The sequence below is a fragment of the Dipodomys ordii genome, unplaced genomic scaffold (genome assembly GCF_000151885.1).
Source record: "Dipodomys ordii isolate 6190 unplaced genomic scaffold, Dord_2.0 Scaffold57, whole genome shotgun sequence".
NCBI classification, from domain to species: Eukaryota; Metazoa; Chordata; class Mammalia; order Rodentia; family Heteromyidae; genus Dipodomys; species Dipodomys ordii.
Window position 1 is genome coordinate 9,639,657 of NW_012267273.1, and position 19,057 is coordinate 9,658,713.

General features: G+C 35.7%; 1 protein-coding gene across 1 annotated transcript in view; it reads left to right on the plus strand.

The window, feature by feature from the left end:
- Nuf2 (NUF2, NDC80 kinetochore complex component) overlaps positions 1-17,472 on the plus strand; it is a 29,757-nt gene extending 12,285 nt beyond the window's left edge. The window contains exons 7-14 of the mRNA XM_013021757.1: positions 847-920; positions 2,477-2,573; positions 3,754-3,816; positions 6,401-6,538; positions 8,120-8,260; positions 9,248-9,423; positions 10,459-10,594; positions 17,163-17,472. Of these exons, the coding sequence (XP_012877211.1) occupies positions 847-920; positions 2,477-2,573; positions 3,754-3,816; positions 6,401-6,538; positions 8,120-8,260; positions 9,248-9,423; positions 10,459-10,594; positions 17,163-17,297 (960 nt within the window). The 3' untranslated portion in view covers positions 17,298-17,472. The remainder of the gene's footprint in view (positions 1-846; positions 921-2,476; positions 2,574-3,753; positions 3,817-6,400; positions 6,539-8,119; positions 8,261-9,247; positions 9,424-10,458; positions 10,595-17,162) is intronic.
- Positions 17,473-19,057: the final 1,585 nt, after the last annotated feature.

Sequence of the window (19,057 nt, forward strand, 5' to 3'; positions counted from 1 at the left end):
GCTTATGTGGTGCTGAGGAGTCAAACCCAGAGCCTCAGGCATGCAAGGCAAGCGCTCTACCACTGAGCCACCTTCCCAGCCCCTCTTCCCAGTTTTGAAGTAGGTTGACCTCAGAAAGTACTGTAGTAACATCAAACAATTACATCTGGTGCTGTGGCTTCACTGAGCTACATACATACTTCCTTGCACAAATTATGCAAAGCTTATACCATCTGAACATAATGAACACCCTCAAGTTTATATATACTTGTACCCACATGCACACACACATACCCCCCCCCCACAGTTTTGTTTGGCTAAAGATTTCTCATTCATTAAGACATAGCTGAAACATCTGTCACCTCCACACAACTCTCTATGACTTTTTTATTTAATTTATTACCCCATTGTGCTGAGTGGTAACTTTTCTTTAATCCTTTTATAATCAGTACTGTATCATGTTTTGTAATTTCCTTATTCATATTTGATGTCAAAGAGAACACTACTGTTAGTGACACTGTGGCTCAAGTGGTAGAGCACTAGTCTTGAGTTGGAGAACACTACTTTTAAGTGTAGGAACTCTAAGTCTTCTTAAAAATTTCTAGCACCTAACACAATGACTAATCATGGTTAGAACTGAACTTTTGTGTTGCATGAAAAAGTTCTTGGGCTGGAGAGGTAGCTATCATATACAACCCCCAATATTTCAAATAAATAAAGTTAATTTTCCACAAATGCCTATTTGTATTTTCCATTTCTGGTAGTGAGCAAACATTTTGTAGTATGGAACAGTAGACCTTTTTTTTTTTAATATATCACAGAATGATGAAAAGTAGTGATATGAGATTATGAAAATTACCTTACTAGAAAACCTCTGTGGACAAAATGCAGCAGTTGAATATTGCACACCAGGAGGCACTGATGAAGCTGGAGAGACTTGAGTAAGTGGGAGATTGACAAATCAAATGAATGCTATTTCAAACTGCAAAGTGGATTGTGAGTGGTATTTACAAGTCTATAAGTCTATTTGAAGTCCCTTTTTATCTTCCTTAATAAATACCAGACTATATTTAAGTTTGCCCTTTCTAAAAAAAAAAAATACAGATTTTGTTCTCTTAATTATGTTACCATAGGCTTTCGTTTTGTTGGTGTGACAGCCTGACTTGTTTGAAGTTTCTTTAACTTGCTTTCGTGAATTAAAACCAGTGTTTGGGGCTGGGAAGGTGCTCAGTGGTAAAGTGCTTGCCTCGCATGCACGAGGCCCTGGGTTTGATTCCTCAGCACCACATAAACAGAAAAAGCCGGAAATGTCACTGTGGCTCAAGTGGTAGCCTTGAGCTGAAGAGCTTAGGAACAGCACCTAGGCCCAGAGTTCAAGCTCCACGACCAAAAAAAATGTGTTTGTCTTATGTAGATAAGCAATACTGTCTAAACTCTTTCTTCAGATCAGTTAATGTTGATTAAATTTTTCCTCCTCTGACAGCTTGATTTGTTTTGGACACAGGGAAGAATCTTTTAAGTGCTCTAATTTCTTGTTCTTTTTTGTATATGCAGATGCTTCTGAACTCATAGTACAGTTCTGTCTGATGAACCATCAGTAAATTGGAAAGTATCAAATTTAGCTAAGCAGCTGAGCATAGCAGTTCAGTCCACTGAAGCTTGGGTTTGCCCTTATGATCTGATGAGTGGAATATAGAGCTCCATACCCAGTACCATCTATTCCTAGCTAGGGAAATAATCAAATTTTAAAAGTTTGAAGTAGAATGTGTATCATAAAGTTGAATATTTGTTCTATGACTCCTTTGTAAATTAAGGGTCATCTGTACTGATTTTAAGAAGTGTTTTCATTTTTAAGTTATTTCTAATTTGTGGATGTCTTCGAGGTTATGTGTTTCAGGTGATAGCTTTTCTGACCTGTGTCTTGTTTGAAAATCCCACTGAACATTGCCCTCACAGGCAACACTAAGCTGAAAAGACTAGGAATGAAAGGCAGATACTACAATTTAGGTTAGTAAAAGATGCCACAAATGAAGTGATAAATTGAGAGAGAATACGTACAGCATCTGATACGAAGAATAATAACAAAGACTGTAGTAATCCTAATATACTAAGGCTTCTTACAAACTGAGGAAAAGAAATAATTTAATGGAAATGTGAACTGAGGCAATAAAAAGGGAATTTAAAGTGGAATGAAAGCAGGTAGCTAATATACCACAGCAAAAGTAAAAGTAGGGCAATCATTGGAGGAGGCTAACCCAAGAAGGAATGCCATTTTTATTTTATGAAGAGCAGATGCATAGATTTGATAGTAGAAACTTGAAGGTACTCATTTTATCTTCTCTCAGTAGGGATTGAAGGTCATCTGTTTTAAAGAGCTGTCATATGGAATTATGTAATTCACAAACAAAAAAGCAGATGTTTCTTCTAAGTTACTTGAGGGCAGGAAATTTGTGTCCTCTCTATATCCTGAATGGGATAAATGTTTCCCTGTGTTTAGTTCTGTTCCAGTTGAAGAGCAGGAAGAGTTCAAGCAACTTACGGATGATATTCAGGATCTGCAGCAATCACTGAACCAAGAGTTTCGTCAAAAAACGGTATCTTTTGTGAAATACCCTAAAGAAAAACATGTAGTGAGGGTAAAGGCACATTGCTTTTGTTTACTAGAGAAATCAAATATATTACTATGTCCATGTGTGCCCTTTTCCATCTTCGCTCAACTATGTAGAAAGCTGTGCTAGTTTGTTTGTGTTGTCAAAGTTCTACACAGTCTAAGTGAATTGAATTTTTTAGGGTTCTCTTGTGTCTAGTCCTACTCTGTACTACAGCAACCTAGACACCACATCTCATAGGTAACTTGAGATATTTTACACATTTAGGGAAACACTGTGGTGCTCATTATTTTTCACACACTTCTTCATTAGTTTTCAATGTAGTTTAGTTTTAATGTTAGGTTACATTTATGCAGTTAGATTTAACTACTTCATGAAGAAATTCTTAGACATTTCTTGTGACATAGAAGAACTAAACAGAGGAAGTTTGAAAATACCCGGTCCATAATTTTATGAGAAATTAATAGGTGACTAAAGTTAAATCATTTTGCTTTTTTTTCATTATTATTTGTTTGAACCCTGGGCCTCAGTACTGTCCTTGAACTAATTTTGCTGAAGCAAGCATTCTACTACCACTTGAGCCACAGTGTCACTTCCAGCCTTGTCTGAGTGGTTTATTGGATATAAGGATCTCACATATTTTTCCTGTCTGGGCTGGCTTTGAACCACAGTCCTCAGATGTCAGCCTTCTGAGTAGCTAGGATTACAGGCATGAGCCACCGGCACCTGGCCTCATTTTGCTTTTTAAAAAAAAATTATTACCTTGGGTTGGGAAGGTGGCTCAGTTGTAGAGTGCTTGCCTTGTATGCATGTGGCCCAGGGCTTGATTCCTCAGTACCACATTAACAGAAAAAACCAGAAGTAGCACTGTGGTTCAAGTGGTGGAGTGCTAGCCTTGAGCTGAAGAGCTAAGGGACAGCACCCAGGCCCAGAGTTCAGCCCCACAACCAACAACAACAACCATATATATATGTGTGTATATATATATATATATATAAAACCTTTATTTTAAAATTATTATTATTTAGGTAGTTGTGCAAGGAAGTTTTAATTCGACAAGTCAGATTATGAGTACAATGCATCTTGACCCATGTCACTTGTTCCAACATTCTCTGCCATCTTCAAATTAGTCATAGTAAGACATTTATTTTCTTTCTTTCTGTAGACAGTGCTGCAAGAGGGAAATTCCCAAAAGAAATCAGATATCTCAGAGAAGACTAAGCGCTTGGTAAAGGTTTTTCTGTTATCTAGCATTTAACGTTTGATTACACTGTGGGAGGAGTATTTTGCCTATATGTGTTATGATTGTCAGATGTTTCTCCATAATCTCTCCCTCAAAATGAAATCAACTCAATCTTTTTCTACTTAAAATTGTGACTGAGAAAATAAAAATGTACTAAATATATATAATATATATGTAGATCTCATATATATGCTTATATATCATGTGTGCATAAATTATTTCTAATGTACGTGTATATATAAAGATAGTTATTATGTTAATGGGTCTATATGGATGGACATTGTCTAACTTCGTCTTTTGGTTCCCTTTTGATAACATATGCATGTGCTATGGATATGTACATGTACAAGTGTCTGTATTTGTATTTATTTACCAGGCTCTCGTGTCTTCAGATAATTTTTTTTTTTTTTGGTCAGTCATGGGGCTTGAACTCTAGGCCTGGGTGTTGACCCTCTGCTCTTCAGCTCAAGGCTAGCGTTCTATCACTTGAGCCACAGTGCCACTTCCGGCCTTTACTGTTTATGTGGTGCTGAGGAATCAAACCCAGGGCCTCATGCATGGGAGGCACACACTCTACGACTGAGCCAACTTCCCAGCTCTCTTAGGATAAATTTCTAAATTCAGACTTTTTCTTTTGGTTGTTCATGGGGCTTGAACTCTGGGCCTGGGCGCTGTCTATCAGCTCTTCAGCTCAAGGCGAGTGCTCTACCACTTGAGCCACAGCACCACTTCTGGTTTTTCTGAGTGGTTTATTGGAGATAAGAGTCTCATAGACTGTCCTACCAGGCTGGCTTTGAACCTCGATCCTCTGATCTCAGCCTCCTGAGTAGCTAGGATTACAGGCATGAGCCACTGGCACCCGGCTTAAATTCAGACTTTTGCACTTGACTGACTCCTGTTGCCATGCGTTAATATATTGACTAATGTTGCCAAACTTAGAACATACTGATTCATATTCCTGCCAGTGGAATATGACTGTGTCCCTTCTTCTATCCTTGCTAACACCAAAAAACAAACAAACTAACTAAAACAATAAAAGCAATGGAGGAAAGAGGCAAGTTAAGAGACAAACCTGGTTTGCATTGTGGCTCAGGTAGAATGCTTGCCTAAAAAGCTTAAGCCTCTGAGTTCAAACCCATTCCATCTATATCCTTGCTAAAATTAAATGTCTTTATTTTATTTTTCCATTCTTACAGGGAGAAAAAATTATAATTTGGTTTCTTTCAGACTTTTGATTTTGGCCATCTTAGTGATTTATTATTATTCATAAACCATTGGAGAGCTTGCCTATTGTATTTTTTAAAGAAATTTTATAGATTAAGGAAATTAGCTAGTTTTCAAAATTTTTCCCATTATTGAAGGCTTACATTTTTACCTAGTGAGATACATATACTATATTCTCTTATCACAGTCTGTTTGGTTTCTCTATGATTTTAATCCTTGTGTTCTAGATTCTTCCCAAATTTATTTATTTTGGTTTTAGATATCCTTTATTTACTTATTCTTTTTTCTTTGTTGTGTGTGTGTGTGTGTGTGTGTGTGTGTGTGTGTATTTGAGGCAGTGTTGTATTATATATGAAGCCCAGGCTGGCCTATTTAGGTCTAATTCTTTTAATTGGGTTGTGTTTTTTGTTATTTATTTTTTGGAGTTCCTTCTATGTACTATATAATTTCCTGCCATTTAGCTCTTCTTTAACATTGGTAGGTAGGTGGGGTCAAGGAAGAAATGTAATTTCAAGACAGTTGTTTTGTTTCACTAGAGTTTAGAGGCTTTGTTCTGGGAGATCAAAACAAAACCTTGTTCTCCTAAGATTGAATTAGTTTATTACGGGGAGAAAGATACTAAATAATTTGTAAATAATTATATAATTGCAAATCATAATATGTACATACCGTAAAAGCACATATTGCTTTCCATTCTGTGGGTTGATTATTTCTTTGTTGCACAGAAACTTTTCAGTTCAACATTACCCCAGTTATCTATTTATGTGCTTGCATTTTGTCTTTGCGTATTGTGTGACAGTCTTTTCCCATTCCAGTGTCTTGAAGTGTTTACCTCATGTTTTCTAGTAGTTTCATTCATAAATGAAATTCAGTAGAAGTAAGGATTTGCTTTGAATCAAACACGCATATATTGAGCACCATTCCAGTGCTATTACTTTGTCTGGGTCCTGGGAGAACAGAGGTAACTTCACAACTCCAAGACACATTTTTTTTAAGCACATTAAATATATAGTGTTATACCTATAATACTTGTGCTGTTTATGGAAGAAATGGGAGCAAGATTGTCAAGGATTAATAGAAATTGTGATTGCAGACAGAATTAAGATGGTGTGATATTTTATGAGGACCATAGTGATCACAAAAATATAGCTTAAGGCCTTGAATGTCATGCTAACAAGTTTGCTCTTTTAACTGTAGAAAGCTGTGAGCAATTAATCAGGCTAGTGATAATGGTCTGAATTTCATTCTATGCTTACTTCAGCAAACAACCCTAGTTTGTTGTTTCCTATTATAGAATTTACCAATTTTATCTTCATACTTAATTAAGGAAAATGTTTCTTGACAGAATGAACTAAAATTGTTAGTGGTTTCTTTGAAAGAAGTACAAGACAATTTAAAAACAAAGATTGTGGATTCCCCAGAAAAGATAAAGAATTACAGAGAAAAAATGAAAGATACAGTCCAGAAGCTGAAACATTCCAGGGTGAGTTTCCTTTTATTTTAATCTTTTTCTTTCTTTCTTTTTTTTGGCAAATTCTTCTGTGATCACATGCCAGTTTTCTGCCTTCTGGATTATATATCTTTCTCTTTAATATTTTGGACCTTTGTACCTCTTTTGTAACATGGCTGGGGCAAAGATACTATGCTACAGAGGTTTGAGACTTTGCTCTGGGAGATCAAACCAGAAATGCCCCTGTCCATGTAAGATGGAATGAGTTTATTACAGGGAATAAAGGTGTTAAGCAACTTGCAAATGATGATAAGGCTCCTAATCATCATATATACTATGAAGAATATGACTGTTTACATGTGTGCATAGGGCATGTGTGAGAAATCTGTGCCTTCTGTCCAGTTTTACTGTCAGTATAAAATTGCTGTAAGAACTTATGTCAATCTGTTTTTAGAATAATTTTTAAACAAGATATTAAAACTGGTTAGTAAATGAAATTCTAGTTTATCTTTGAATTTGTTATCCAAGTAATTTCTGATCATTAAAATTATCACTTAAGAATAGATTAAAAATCTCCAGAATTTGCTTATTTATGGGGAAAGTATGTTTTATTTTAAAATGTATATAACCATCTAGAAGAAAAGGGAATTGGACCTATACCTAGCACTACCTATAAAAGTAACTTCTCATCTAAAATTTAAGTATTAAATATTTGATTTAAATGTTTAACAACTTTAGACATTGTAAGAGTGATCATGGATTATTTTTGCTGTATTCAGTTCAGGTTAGCTTAGAGTTTATAGTTCTCTAGCTTTCCAAATGCTGGGATTGTAGAAGTATGCTACCACACTTAAGTAGACCTTTTTAAATTAAGAATGGAAGTCCAAAAACTAGACAGAAGTATAGACCTATTAAACCATATTTTCATTGCATATGCCAGGTAAAGGGGTTATTATTCACATAGAAAGAATATCTACAAATTGGGACAATTACAAAGAAAAGTACAACTGAAAAATAGGCAATAATATGATTAGACCTTCAACTGAAGAGAAATCTGATGGTTAAGAAAGCAAGGAGTACAATGGTGGGAAGAAGGAAAATCTTTATATTATACATTTAGAATTAGCCTTACTAGTAACTATTGGAATGAATAGGAAAGTTTTAAATAGTTAATACAATTGTCCTGGAATAATCAGAATTTTTTGTTTGAGAATTTAAGAATCGGCATAATTTTTTTTTTAATTGCTGGTACTGGGATTGAACCCACAGCGTTGTACATGTTCAGCAAGCACTTTACCACTAAGCTATCTCCCCAGCCAGAGTAAACTCTTTAATAGCACAAGTAACCTTTGGAAGGTAGGATAGTAAGTGCTTTAGTACAATGGTGGCAGGTTCCTTTGTGTGAGGATATCTGGCTATTAAGTGTAATTATGTATGGGTAGACACATGTCAGTAATAGTGCTTTGTTACTGACCTAGAAACTTAATTGTTCCCTTCTTTTGAGCTTTCAGTATTAAATGTAGAAATCACTCAAGGGCAAACAAATTGACAAAATTGCAGTTTTAGAAAAGAGAATATCAAACTGTGGTCTTGTGTTTTTTTTTTCTTTCATAGCAAGAAGTGATGGAGAAGTATGAAATCTATAGAGACTCAGTTGACTGCCTGCCTTCATGTCAGCTGGAGGTGCAGCTGTATCAAAAGAAAATACAGGACCTTGCAGATAATAGAGAAAAATTAACCAGTATCTTAAAAGAGGTTTGTATTGTGTGCAACTTTTTATTTCTTTATTTTGTAATAGCTTACTATAGTTCTTTGGATTTGATTTCACTTTTTGTTACTATTTTCTTAAAAGAAAAACAGGACTATTCTACAGAATAATATGTGAGGCAGTGTGCCAGAGAATAAGACACTTTTCTTTTTTAAACACAGTAATCACCAAGACCTATTTTAACCTTCAGATGACATGAATATGAAATTAACTCACATGGTGTAATGCCATATCTATTTTGAAAAGTGGTAATGGATATTTAAACTTGTTCTCACATTTAGGGGTGGTCCTGTATAATCAGTATTCATTAAGTCCCAATTTAGTGCCTAGCATTATAACTAAAGTTTATAAAAGATATTCAAAGTTTGGTACATGGTTTCTGCTTTAAATAATGAGAACTAGTGTTGTCACTGTAGCTCCTCAATCTAGAAGTTTACAAATCTTTTTTAACTTCTTTTAGCTTCATCTTAATCTAGATGATACCCGGATCACTATATTATATTTGGTAATAGTTGCCCCTTTTGAGACACGTATGGCTTAGGAGGTTAACTGCCCAACATTCTCTTCCTCCCGATGTATATCATCCTTTTATCTGCTATCAAGAGTCATCAGGACTAATGTTTCTAATGTGTGCCCTTTTGTTTTTATTCCTACTGCCTCAGCTCAGAGCCCACATCCCTCAACTCCAACCTCTTGCTGCTGCTCTTATAGTAACCTTCTCTTCTAATCCTTCTGACAAAGGAGCATGATAAACACTTTTCTTATGCTGTTTCTCTGCAGCCCCAGCACCTCCCTGGTGTTCCTTGTGTCCTCATGTGTAGTCTGTGTTTTGGGCTGGGCTTTTAGGACTGGAACAGTTGTATCCCCTTTCAAAATTGGGTTTTACTACAGCTTATCCTAGAAAATGCCCTTTCCTTTTGTTTAGAAATCCTAACTAGTTGGTATTGACTTTAAACATTTCTCATAAAATACAGAGCCTGAACTTGGAGGACCAAATTGAAAGCGATCAGTCAGAACTAAAGAAATTAAAGACTGAAGAAAATTCACTCAAAAGACTGATGATTGTAAAGAAAGAAAAGCTTGCCACAGCACAATTCAAAATAAACAAGAAACATGAAGACATCACACAGTACAAACGGACAGTAATTGAGTATGAACTTATTTGCGTATTTTAGAATATTAGAAAATAATTAGGAAAAACTAATACATTTTTCTCTTTAGGAAGTCAAATCTACTCTACTTGCAAAAAGATATTTCATTTGTCCAGATTTTCAAATGTTTTAGTTACTAGTATTTTTTTTTTAATTTTCTAAATACCACAATTCCATCTCCTTTGTATTATTCTTCAAAAGGATCCTGGTGCTACTACATACTTCAGGTCTCTTTGAGACAGTGATTTAGAGATACAGTAGATTGAATCAACTGGTATGTCATAGCAGATCCCTTGAGTTAATAGCATTTATTCTAAGAATAAGCCTTGTTCTCAGCTAAGAATGCTTTGCTAAACTTCCTTGGTTGGTAGTCTTTTTAGTCCTAATAATGTGTTATAACAATGCCTGTCACAGGTATAGCTAGGGCATCATTCTCCAGTCCCTAAGGAAACATGAGGCCCACCATGCAAAGCCATGGGTGGAAACATAAGATTTTGTATTTATTGCCCAACTGCCTTGCAAAAAACTGTACTGAATCACAGTCCCATTAATATTATATAAATATAGATAACTGAAGAAATGCAACTTAAAAACGTTTATACAGAATATTTTTTGAGGGCTGGGAGTGTAGCACAGTAGCACTTGTGTAGCATATGTAAGTCCCTAGGTTTGATCCACAGCACTATGAAAGAAGGAAGGGAGGGAAGAGAGGAAAAGGAGGAAGAGATCTGAATGAAAGATGTGATTTGACTGTGACAGTACACTTTGGGGTTTCTATCTGTCTGTCTTTTTGTTGTCTTGGGAAGAATTTTAGGGTTGTTAAATACTGACTCATTACTTTTGGAACAAAATCAGTTATATATTTGTCTTTGTTTTGTTTTGTTTTTTTGTCGGTCATGGGGCTTGAACTCTGGGCTTGGGAGCTGTCCCTCAGCTCAAGGCCAGCGCTCTACGGCTTGAGCTACCGTGCCACTTCCTGTCTTTTTGAAATGCCTAAGAGGTGTTATCACTATTTCTTTTTTTCCTTCCTTTAGGGATTGCAATAAAGTTCAAGAAAAAAGAGGTGCTGTCTGTGAACGAGTAACCACAATTAATCAAGAAATCCAGAAAATTAAATTTGCAATTCAGCAACTAAAAGATGCCACTGAAAGAGAGAAACTAAAGTCCCAGGTAAGTATGCATTCATAAGAAATTAATTTCATATAATCTCATGAGCTTAAAATAAAAGTTGTATCACCTCCACTATGAACATTGTCAGTTCTATGAGATAGAAAATTACCCTATGGGTGGGTCTTTTGCTTTTATTTGTCCTTATAGCTCCCATCCTGCCCTGTTAGCCTTTTTTTTTTTTGCTTGCCTTTTTCCCTAATAACACAAAGCCAGAAATCATATTTCCCAGTAAATGTTGTTCCATAAAGATTCTGAATTTATTAGTTATAGTGACTTAGATAGTGATTTTAAGTAATATCCTTCTAAAAACTTTCTGCATCATTTCTCCAGATAAAAAGATCTCAAATACTTACTAACATTAATGTCAAATTTCTTTGAGTTGTTAACTAAGGGAGACGGAGCTTAAATTGGTCCCTTTGTGTTATAAGCCTCTTAATGTCTTTATCATAATTACCTAAAATTACTTTTTGCTTATTCAGACTATATCTATTTTATTGCTACATAAATAACCTTAAGTAATGAGCACTGGCATCTTTTGCATTTTTCTCTTTCAAAATCACATTACAAACATGGAACATAAAATGTATATCTGGTAAAAGGACAAATCCTTTTAACTACTGAAGTCTCAAACAAATAGTCTATTCTTGATACATTTACTACATATCCATTCTTTCCTTAACTTTTGAAATTTGATTTATACTTTCCAGAGTGTTTAACCAGAATAATTGTCTGAACTTCTCTACCAAAAGTCACTAAAAATAGCCACTTTTTATTCAATACCCCTGGCTTTCTTTTCCTCCCTTTCTTTTACATACCTTAATACCCTGATATCTAATGCTGAAAGACCATAGTAGAAAATCTCTTTACCTGTTCTCAGACATTTTGATCCCTGAGAAGAATACATTGTAAGCAGCTGCCTATGAATGTGTGGCTACTGAACATTTTCTCAGAACTATTCCGAAAGGAAAGAAGAGAGGGATGGAGGAAGGGAAAAAGGAAAAAATGGTTGTGATTTCCCTTGGCCTGCCCAGTTCGCCACTGTGTACAATGAGAGAGACTTGTAACTAAAATCAACACATTTAGGTGTTATCACGTGGACTATGTACAGCTAATAACCCAGTTATAAATGCATTCGTTACTAATTACTAACTCAAACTTCAGGTATGTTACTGCTAGATTTTTACATAAATTTCTTGATGACAGCAATCTTGTGTTTTTAACTTTTGTGTGTCATGTCTAACCAGGCCTAGAATGGTGCTTTATATGTCATATGCTTTCCATAAATTCACTGAGAGGTCATCTGGCACAGCATGTCTTGAAGCTGGCTATATTAGAATTTATTGAGGGATTTTTAAATGGGCACCACCACCCCTAGCCAAACACTTCCACTGAAAACCTCCAGCAATGGAGCCTATGAATCTTGATAGCTTCTGAGAACCCCTTATTTTTCTCACGCTTCTTAACTGAATTATTTCCTCATCTACAGAAAATAGTGGCTTTTGAAAAACATTGATAGAGTCTCCTTAATTGATGTTTTGCTTTTATTTTATTAAACTCCTGGAGTTTGAACTTTAGGCCTTATGCTTATTAGGCAGGTTCTACTACTTGAGTCACACTTCTAGCTGCTTAATTGTTTTTAATGGAGTAGAGGTCATATCCACCCTAGGTGTTCCGCTACATCTGCAGTTTTCAAAATGTCATTTCTCACTTCGAATTTAAAATACTCAGTTGCTTTGTACTGTTGAGCCCAGAACTTTTCTCTGACACAGATCTCCCCCTTCTACATAATAACCCCTCAGACATCCGAAGATAATGACCATTGGTCCTTTCAGTCTTACTTGGTTTAATTATCCCAATTGTCTACTTCCTGCAGCTTAATTTTCAGATTCCTTACTAGCTTGTCTACTCTCTTCTCCCCTCTGTGCACCACATAATTGTTTTTTTTTTTAATTAAAAAAAATGTAGAGCCTAGTGCTAGAGCCTAGTGTAGAGCCTAGTCCTCCATAATAGTGCTAGGGCCAGCCTGAAAGCACAATGCATCTGTTAATGAAGCTTAATGGGGGTTTGGACTTTTAGCAGCTTATTTCTAGCTTATGATCAAGTGAAAGACCAAGTTAAGATTTTTATTTTCAACATTCTTTTTTTTTTAATTTTTTATTGTGAAAATACTGTACAGAGGGGTTACAATTACATGAGCAAGATAATGAGTACATTTCTTATCAAGCATTGTTGCCTCCTCCTTTGTTTCCCCTTCCCATCCCTTCTCATCCCCCCTCCCCCCCCAGCCCAGCCAAAGTTGAAAAGTTCGTTTTTCAACATAACAACTTGTACATCTCATTGTTGCAATGGGTCAACCTGTATTCCTAGTTAAGCGATTTGTTTTTGCCCTTCCCCTCCACAAATTATACCAACATTAAATACAATGAAACCAGGGGTTATACTGTAGGGGAGGGACATACAAAGCAACAAAGAAATCATCTTATAAATATGTTAGAAACAATCGCAAGAAAGAAAAAAACATTTGAAACCCTATCTTGAGGTTCATTTCATCTACCATCACCTTATCTGACCTTTTCTGTTTGTCTCAGACATATACTAGTTATTGAAAATAAGGGAAACCATGGGACCTATGTTTCTTTGGCCTGGCTTACTTCACCTAATATAATTTTTTCCAAGTCTTTCCATATCCTAACAAATGGGGCAATGTCATTCTTTCTGATGGAGGCATAGAATTTCGTTGTGTATATATACCACATTTTCTTGATCCATTCATCTACTGAGAGGCTTCTGGTTTGGTTCCATATCTTAGCTATGGTAAATAATGCTGCAATAAACATAGTTGTGCTGGTAGCTTTAGTGTGGCCTTGTTTGTGATCATTTGGGTAAATGCCTAAAAGAGGGATTGCTGGGTCATAGGGGAGCTCTTTGTGGAGTGTAGTATGGAGGTTCCTCAAAAGACACAACATTCTTTAATATCAAACCAGATTTCTAAAATCTTAATAGCAGTTTAAATCTACCATCACACTGTTTCTTTCTGTCTCCTGCACATCTGACCAATATGCCTTTTACTCTAAGACAAAAATGTTGACTTTATCTGGCCTCTTTCCTACAATGTATTTTTTCCTCTTTAGAGTAGCATAGACTCATTAATCAAACTCCTAAGGTTAATTGTTCAGCTTGCTCAGTTGTTCTGAACTACCTCCCCAATCTTACATTGAATAGCCATTTGGAAAAATGTATATCTTAACACTGCCAAATCATTCTTTGTGCAACACCATTGGATCATGGTGAGCATCATATTCATTTTCTCATGATTTTTTTGTTTGTTTTCAGAGATATAATCATCCTACTTTTAGTTATACTGACTGCCTTTTTTTGATAGCTTAAAAAAATCTGTTTTCTGATCTGGTTCCTCAAAAATAACATTTGCAAAATCATATTCATTATCTTTCTACATCTGTCCTCATTTTCTTCCTCTTCCCCTATTTCTTTTTTTTTTTTGGTCAGTCGTGGGGCTTGAACTCTGGACTTGGGCACTGTCCCTGCACTCTTCAGCTCAAGGCGAGCACTCTACCGCTTGACGCACAGCACCACTTCAGGTGTTCTAGTGTTTTTTTTTTTTTGGAGATAAGTCTCCTGGACTTTCCTGCCTGGGCTGGCTTTGAACCATGATCCTCAGATCTCAGCCTCCTGAGTAGCTAGGATTATAGGCATGAGCCACAAGCACCCAGCTCTTCCGCTATTTTTTTTTTCATCATATTTCTCTGTGGCATTAGCATTTTCTATCACAGGATTTAAATTTTGGACCTGCTATAGGTAATCCTAACCTTCAGATTTACCAAGTTAATATGATGATTTCTTTTTTTACTCAGTGGCTCTATTCATTCATACGTCACCCTTTGTATTTATACATTATTATAGAATTTTATAACACTTGTAAATTGCAGCAAAACTTGTTGCATCTCTCCTTTGATTTCAATTTTTCTGCATCAGATCTTCTCTGAATACTAAGTATTTCCAAATTTGTTCTGTTAAAATGTCACTCTTAATGCTGCACTTTCTTGTTCAAGATAATACCTCCCTGTTTTCCTACAGTTCCAGTCAATATTTCAACAGACAGTCTGTGCATCTGCTTGGTGTCTGGATTATTACTTTCTCTGAGTCCTTTCAGATATGTTTAGTTTCTTTCTTCTCTCAAATATTGTAGCATTTTAGTCTATTTCAAATAACCTTGATATTTGCTGTTCAGTTGGGTAGCTACTAGCAAATGTGACTATTTAAAATGGAATTAATTATAATGAAATAACACAAAAATTTAGTTATCAGTGCACTATCTACATTTCAAGCACTTGACTTCTAGGCTGGTTTGGTTTATTTAGTTTCCCTCCATTTTATTATTGTATTGTGTACTGGGTATTCTGTGTTAGGTGATGCATTTAAATATAAACCTCTGGGATAAATGATGACACTGAGAATATGAAGCTCATTCATTTTGCATATTTGTAAATTTTCTAATTTGAAATCTAAGGCAACTGGACCAACGCTATCCAACAGAACTTCCCTCAACACTGGAAATGTTGTAGACTGTTTAGTGTAGGCCTTACTAAGCATATGTGGCCAATGAGTCTTTGACATGTGTCCAGTGTGACTGAGGAACTGAAATTTAATTTGACTAATATTCCATTAAATTAGCTATATTCCATTCATTGGCTATATATATTTTATATAGCCAATGAATCTATATTAGATAGCAACAAAATAAATTAACTGTTATTTTGTGGGGGGTGCGCCCATGTGCAGTCAATGCTCACTGCAGTCAATGTCGGGTCTTTGTGGCTGCATTGCTTGGGGCACAGCTCCAGCCCTGTGCTTTAATTTTAAGAATGTTTAAGTCCACTGAGTCCATTAAAGTAAAACTCTTATATTTGAATGATTGTCAACTAAGGTTATAAAGTTCGACTTGCATATCGAATTTAATTGGAAATTCTAAAATAGGTAGTATTGGTCAGAGGTCTGATTTGTTATCAATAACCATCTTGTGAAGGGAGCTCAGGGCTTCAGATGTTTGTTTCCTCGTGCATGTGCCCTTGGAATTGGGCTTTGCTATTGTCTTTATTTATTGTGCCTTTGTCTATATGACTGGCTCTATGAGAACATGTTTGTTCTCTGGAGAAAAGTATTCCTTTGGGTTGGTGGAAATAGTTGACTGATATATTTCCAGAATGTATGTTCTTTATTTAGCCACACTACCCTTTGATAGTTTCTCACAAGCAATGTCTTTCTACTTTATTCAGCTTTCCTTTTAGTATTAATAAATGTATGCCCCAGTGGAGGTAGGAATCTAAATTGATCTGTAGCTGCTGACTGTGATGATTTTGTTTCTTTAAATGGCCTTCACACAAGTTACGATGTAACTCATTTTTGCTACAAGTTTTAAGAAATTAAGTTTTTAGAAATGTGTGGTTTATTTTCCTAATTGTTCATGTTTTTTCACGGTTGTAGTAATTTGATACTAGCTTAGATCTTAATGAATCGAAACATATTTATATATTTTATATTAGGATTTAATAAGTTGAATTTCTGAAGCATGCTTGAATTTCTGAAGCATGGTTAGCCTAAAGCAGATGTGTGTATGAATACATATCACATATGTGACTATATATGCGTAAATATATTTAGTTATGTATATGTAAATTGTATATAAATATTTAAGTTCTCAAATTTATATACATGTTGAGTACTAGACATAATGGGATTTTTGAACACTATAAATACATACTATATTGAATTATATTCTGTTAAATTTATTCAAATCAGGTAATATCTGTACTAGATAACAGCCAGAATTATAGGCTTAGGAAAAATTTAATAGGAGAGATATTTAAAATTTCCCATTTTTCTTACCTCTCTGGTCAAAAGCTGCTGTGTTATTTCAGTAGTGTACACAGCCTGTGACTTTGTAGTACCACTCGCTCTTCATTGTATCATGATCTGAGAACCTTTTTTGAGGAAAATAGGTAATAAAAAAATCAATATTACATAAGTATGAGATGGAAGAAAATATACACAGGCTAATTTGTTTCTTGTTTTATTTGGTCTATAAAAATAGCTCTGCTCATTTTTGTTTTTGTTTCTGTTTCATATTGTTGGGTCATATATGAAAAGTCATTATTGCTTATTGTAAAACTCCCTCATAAGTCTACTAAAATGACTCTAGGGATATCAAATAGTGATCAGGGTCCATTGCACAGATTATGTTAATCGGAATGTTTTCCAAGGTTCACATGGTAAACTTTGTTCCTTGATTAATTGTTGTTATTGTCTTGGATCCTGGCCATTATGGGATGTCCCTGCTCTGCTTTATCTAAGTAGTAGACTATTTTGATGTGTTTATGCAGCCTCCTGCATGAGTGTTAGTACAAGTAAGCAAGTGCGTGCATTTCTGCATGAAAGTTTAGGCCCCTAAATAGTATAAATAAATATGAGTTAAACTGCTTGAATTTTTGTGACCCATTTCAGCCAAGGCTTTTTAATGGAATGATTTGTACTCTACCTCATTTCCATGTAGGAGATATTTGTGAGCTTGAAAACGGCTTTGGAGAAATACCACGAAGGCATTGAAAAGGCCACGGAGGAGTGTGCCACCCGGATAGACAAGAAGTCAGCTGAGCTGAAGAGGAGAATGTTCCGAATGTCAAGCTGACAACACAGGCTGCAAATAGTCTGCCGGCTTTTCATTTCTATTGGGGAAGAGAGTAGTTACATGGAAGCTAATGAAAGATTCAGAAATACCAATAATGTTGGCCCAATCAGTGTTTATATACCCTCATTTTATAAGGCTTTACATTTAATGTGGACTTTTTTAAATTTATAATTAAAGCAACTTTCATAGGTTTCCATGTCTCTACTTTGCCACTTATTTATGCATTGGTTGGAGCAAAGCAGAATAATTACCTTACCTTATAGATACATTTTTTGAGCCTTGATCTTGGCCCTGAGCATTGTGGTTGAGCTCTCCTTGGATTCTCAGTCACATAGCTTTATTCTGTTTCATAGGTACAGTGACTATGAAGGTCTCCAAAGGTTTAAGTTGGGGCATCCAAATTTCAAATTTCATATGTGTAATACCAAAATCTGCAGCAGTGGAATAGCTACCACATGGATGCTGTGGATTGACCTGGGGGCCTTGCTCATACTTGCTATAAACAGCCCTTTGGTGTTTTAAGAAAGGAGCCCACTGTGTTGCCCAGGCTGACTTCAAACTCATGAATCTCCTGCTTTTACTTCCTATGTACTGGGATTGCAGATGTGTACCACATCATCCAACTGTAATTATGAGGAAGAGGAAATGTGAGTGGTAGATGTCCATTTCTTCATCAAAACCAATTCATTCATGTCTAGAATAGACGTGGTCAATACTTGGTGCCCATTATCCCTGAGTATTTGCTGTCCTGGGAATTCCAAGTACTCAGAGATAATCAGCTGCTGTCAGAGGTGGGAATCAGGGTTCCAGTGAGGAGAAAAGCCCTAGAGTAGGAGAAGTAGAAGAATAAGGGAGAAGGAGATGAGGGTACAAATGGAGCTTTTTCTTTGTACCCTTCCTTGCTTCTCTTTAACTAGTTGGAACTCTTAATCTATAGAGCAGTTTCATTGTGAGCCTATAAATAGAACCAGATCTCTCCTGGGTAGAAGTATGAGAGGCCTATCTCCACCATGCTCCATTGCTTGTTTTTACCAAAGTTTGAAAACTTCTTTATTGAGTCTGTGCATCATAGTTTGGTCCTTCTGTCTAAGTACCCAGGTCAATAAGAGTTTCCTAGTTACTAAAGTTCCATGGGTAGTTCTTTTATCTTCCTTAAAGTCTCCCTGGCCACAGTTTTTCATCTTAAGAACAATATTCTCACTTCCTTTAATCCCCCATCTCCCCAAATATCTGTGTTGCCTCTTCTCACTGTACACTCTGTGCGGCTTGAAAGTTTATAAGCACTCCTAGCTTCATCTGAATTAAACATACATCCAATTAAGCTTATATACAACATTAATATTAGTATACACATGTACATCTTATAATATTTCTCTTGAATTTCAGATTTGTATTTCCAGTGGCCAATATATGTTTTTAACATTGGGCATTTTGTTGGAGTTTAATAAACTCTTTCAGAATAATACTTTACATGTATGGAATAAAATACAGAATTACAAAAATAATTCCGTTATGATGATCAAATCCCTCCGTGCATATTTATTATAAATAGTATCGGTAAGTACCCTTTTGCCCATGTTCAATATTCAATTTTCCTCCTATGCCAGAACACCTTCCTTGTATCGCTGAGTTAGTAAGAACCCTAGATGAGTGTATCCAAATCTGACTCCCATCTTGACCCATGTTGCCTTTCAGTTTTTTATCTGATGTTTACAGGAATCCTGAATTAACCTCCCATGCATAGTCACAGCAGTAGAGTA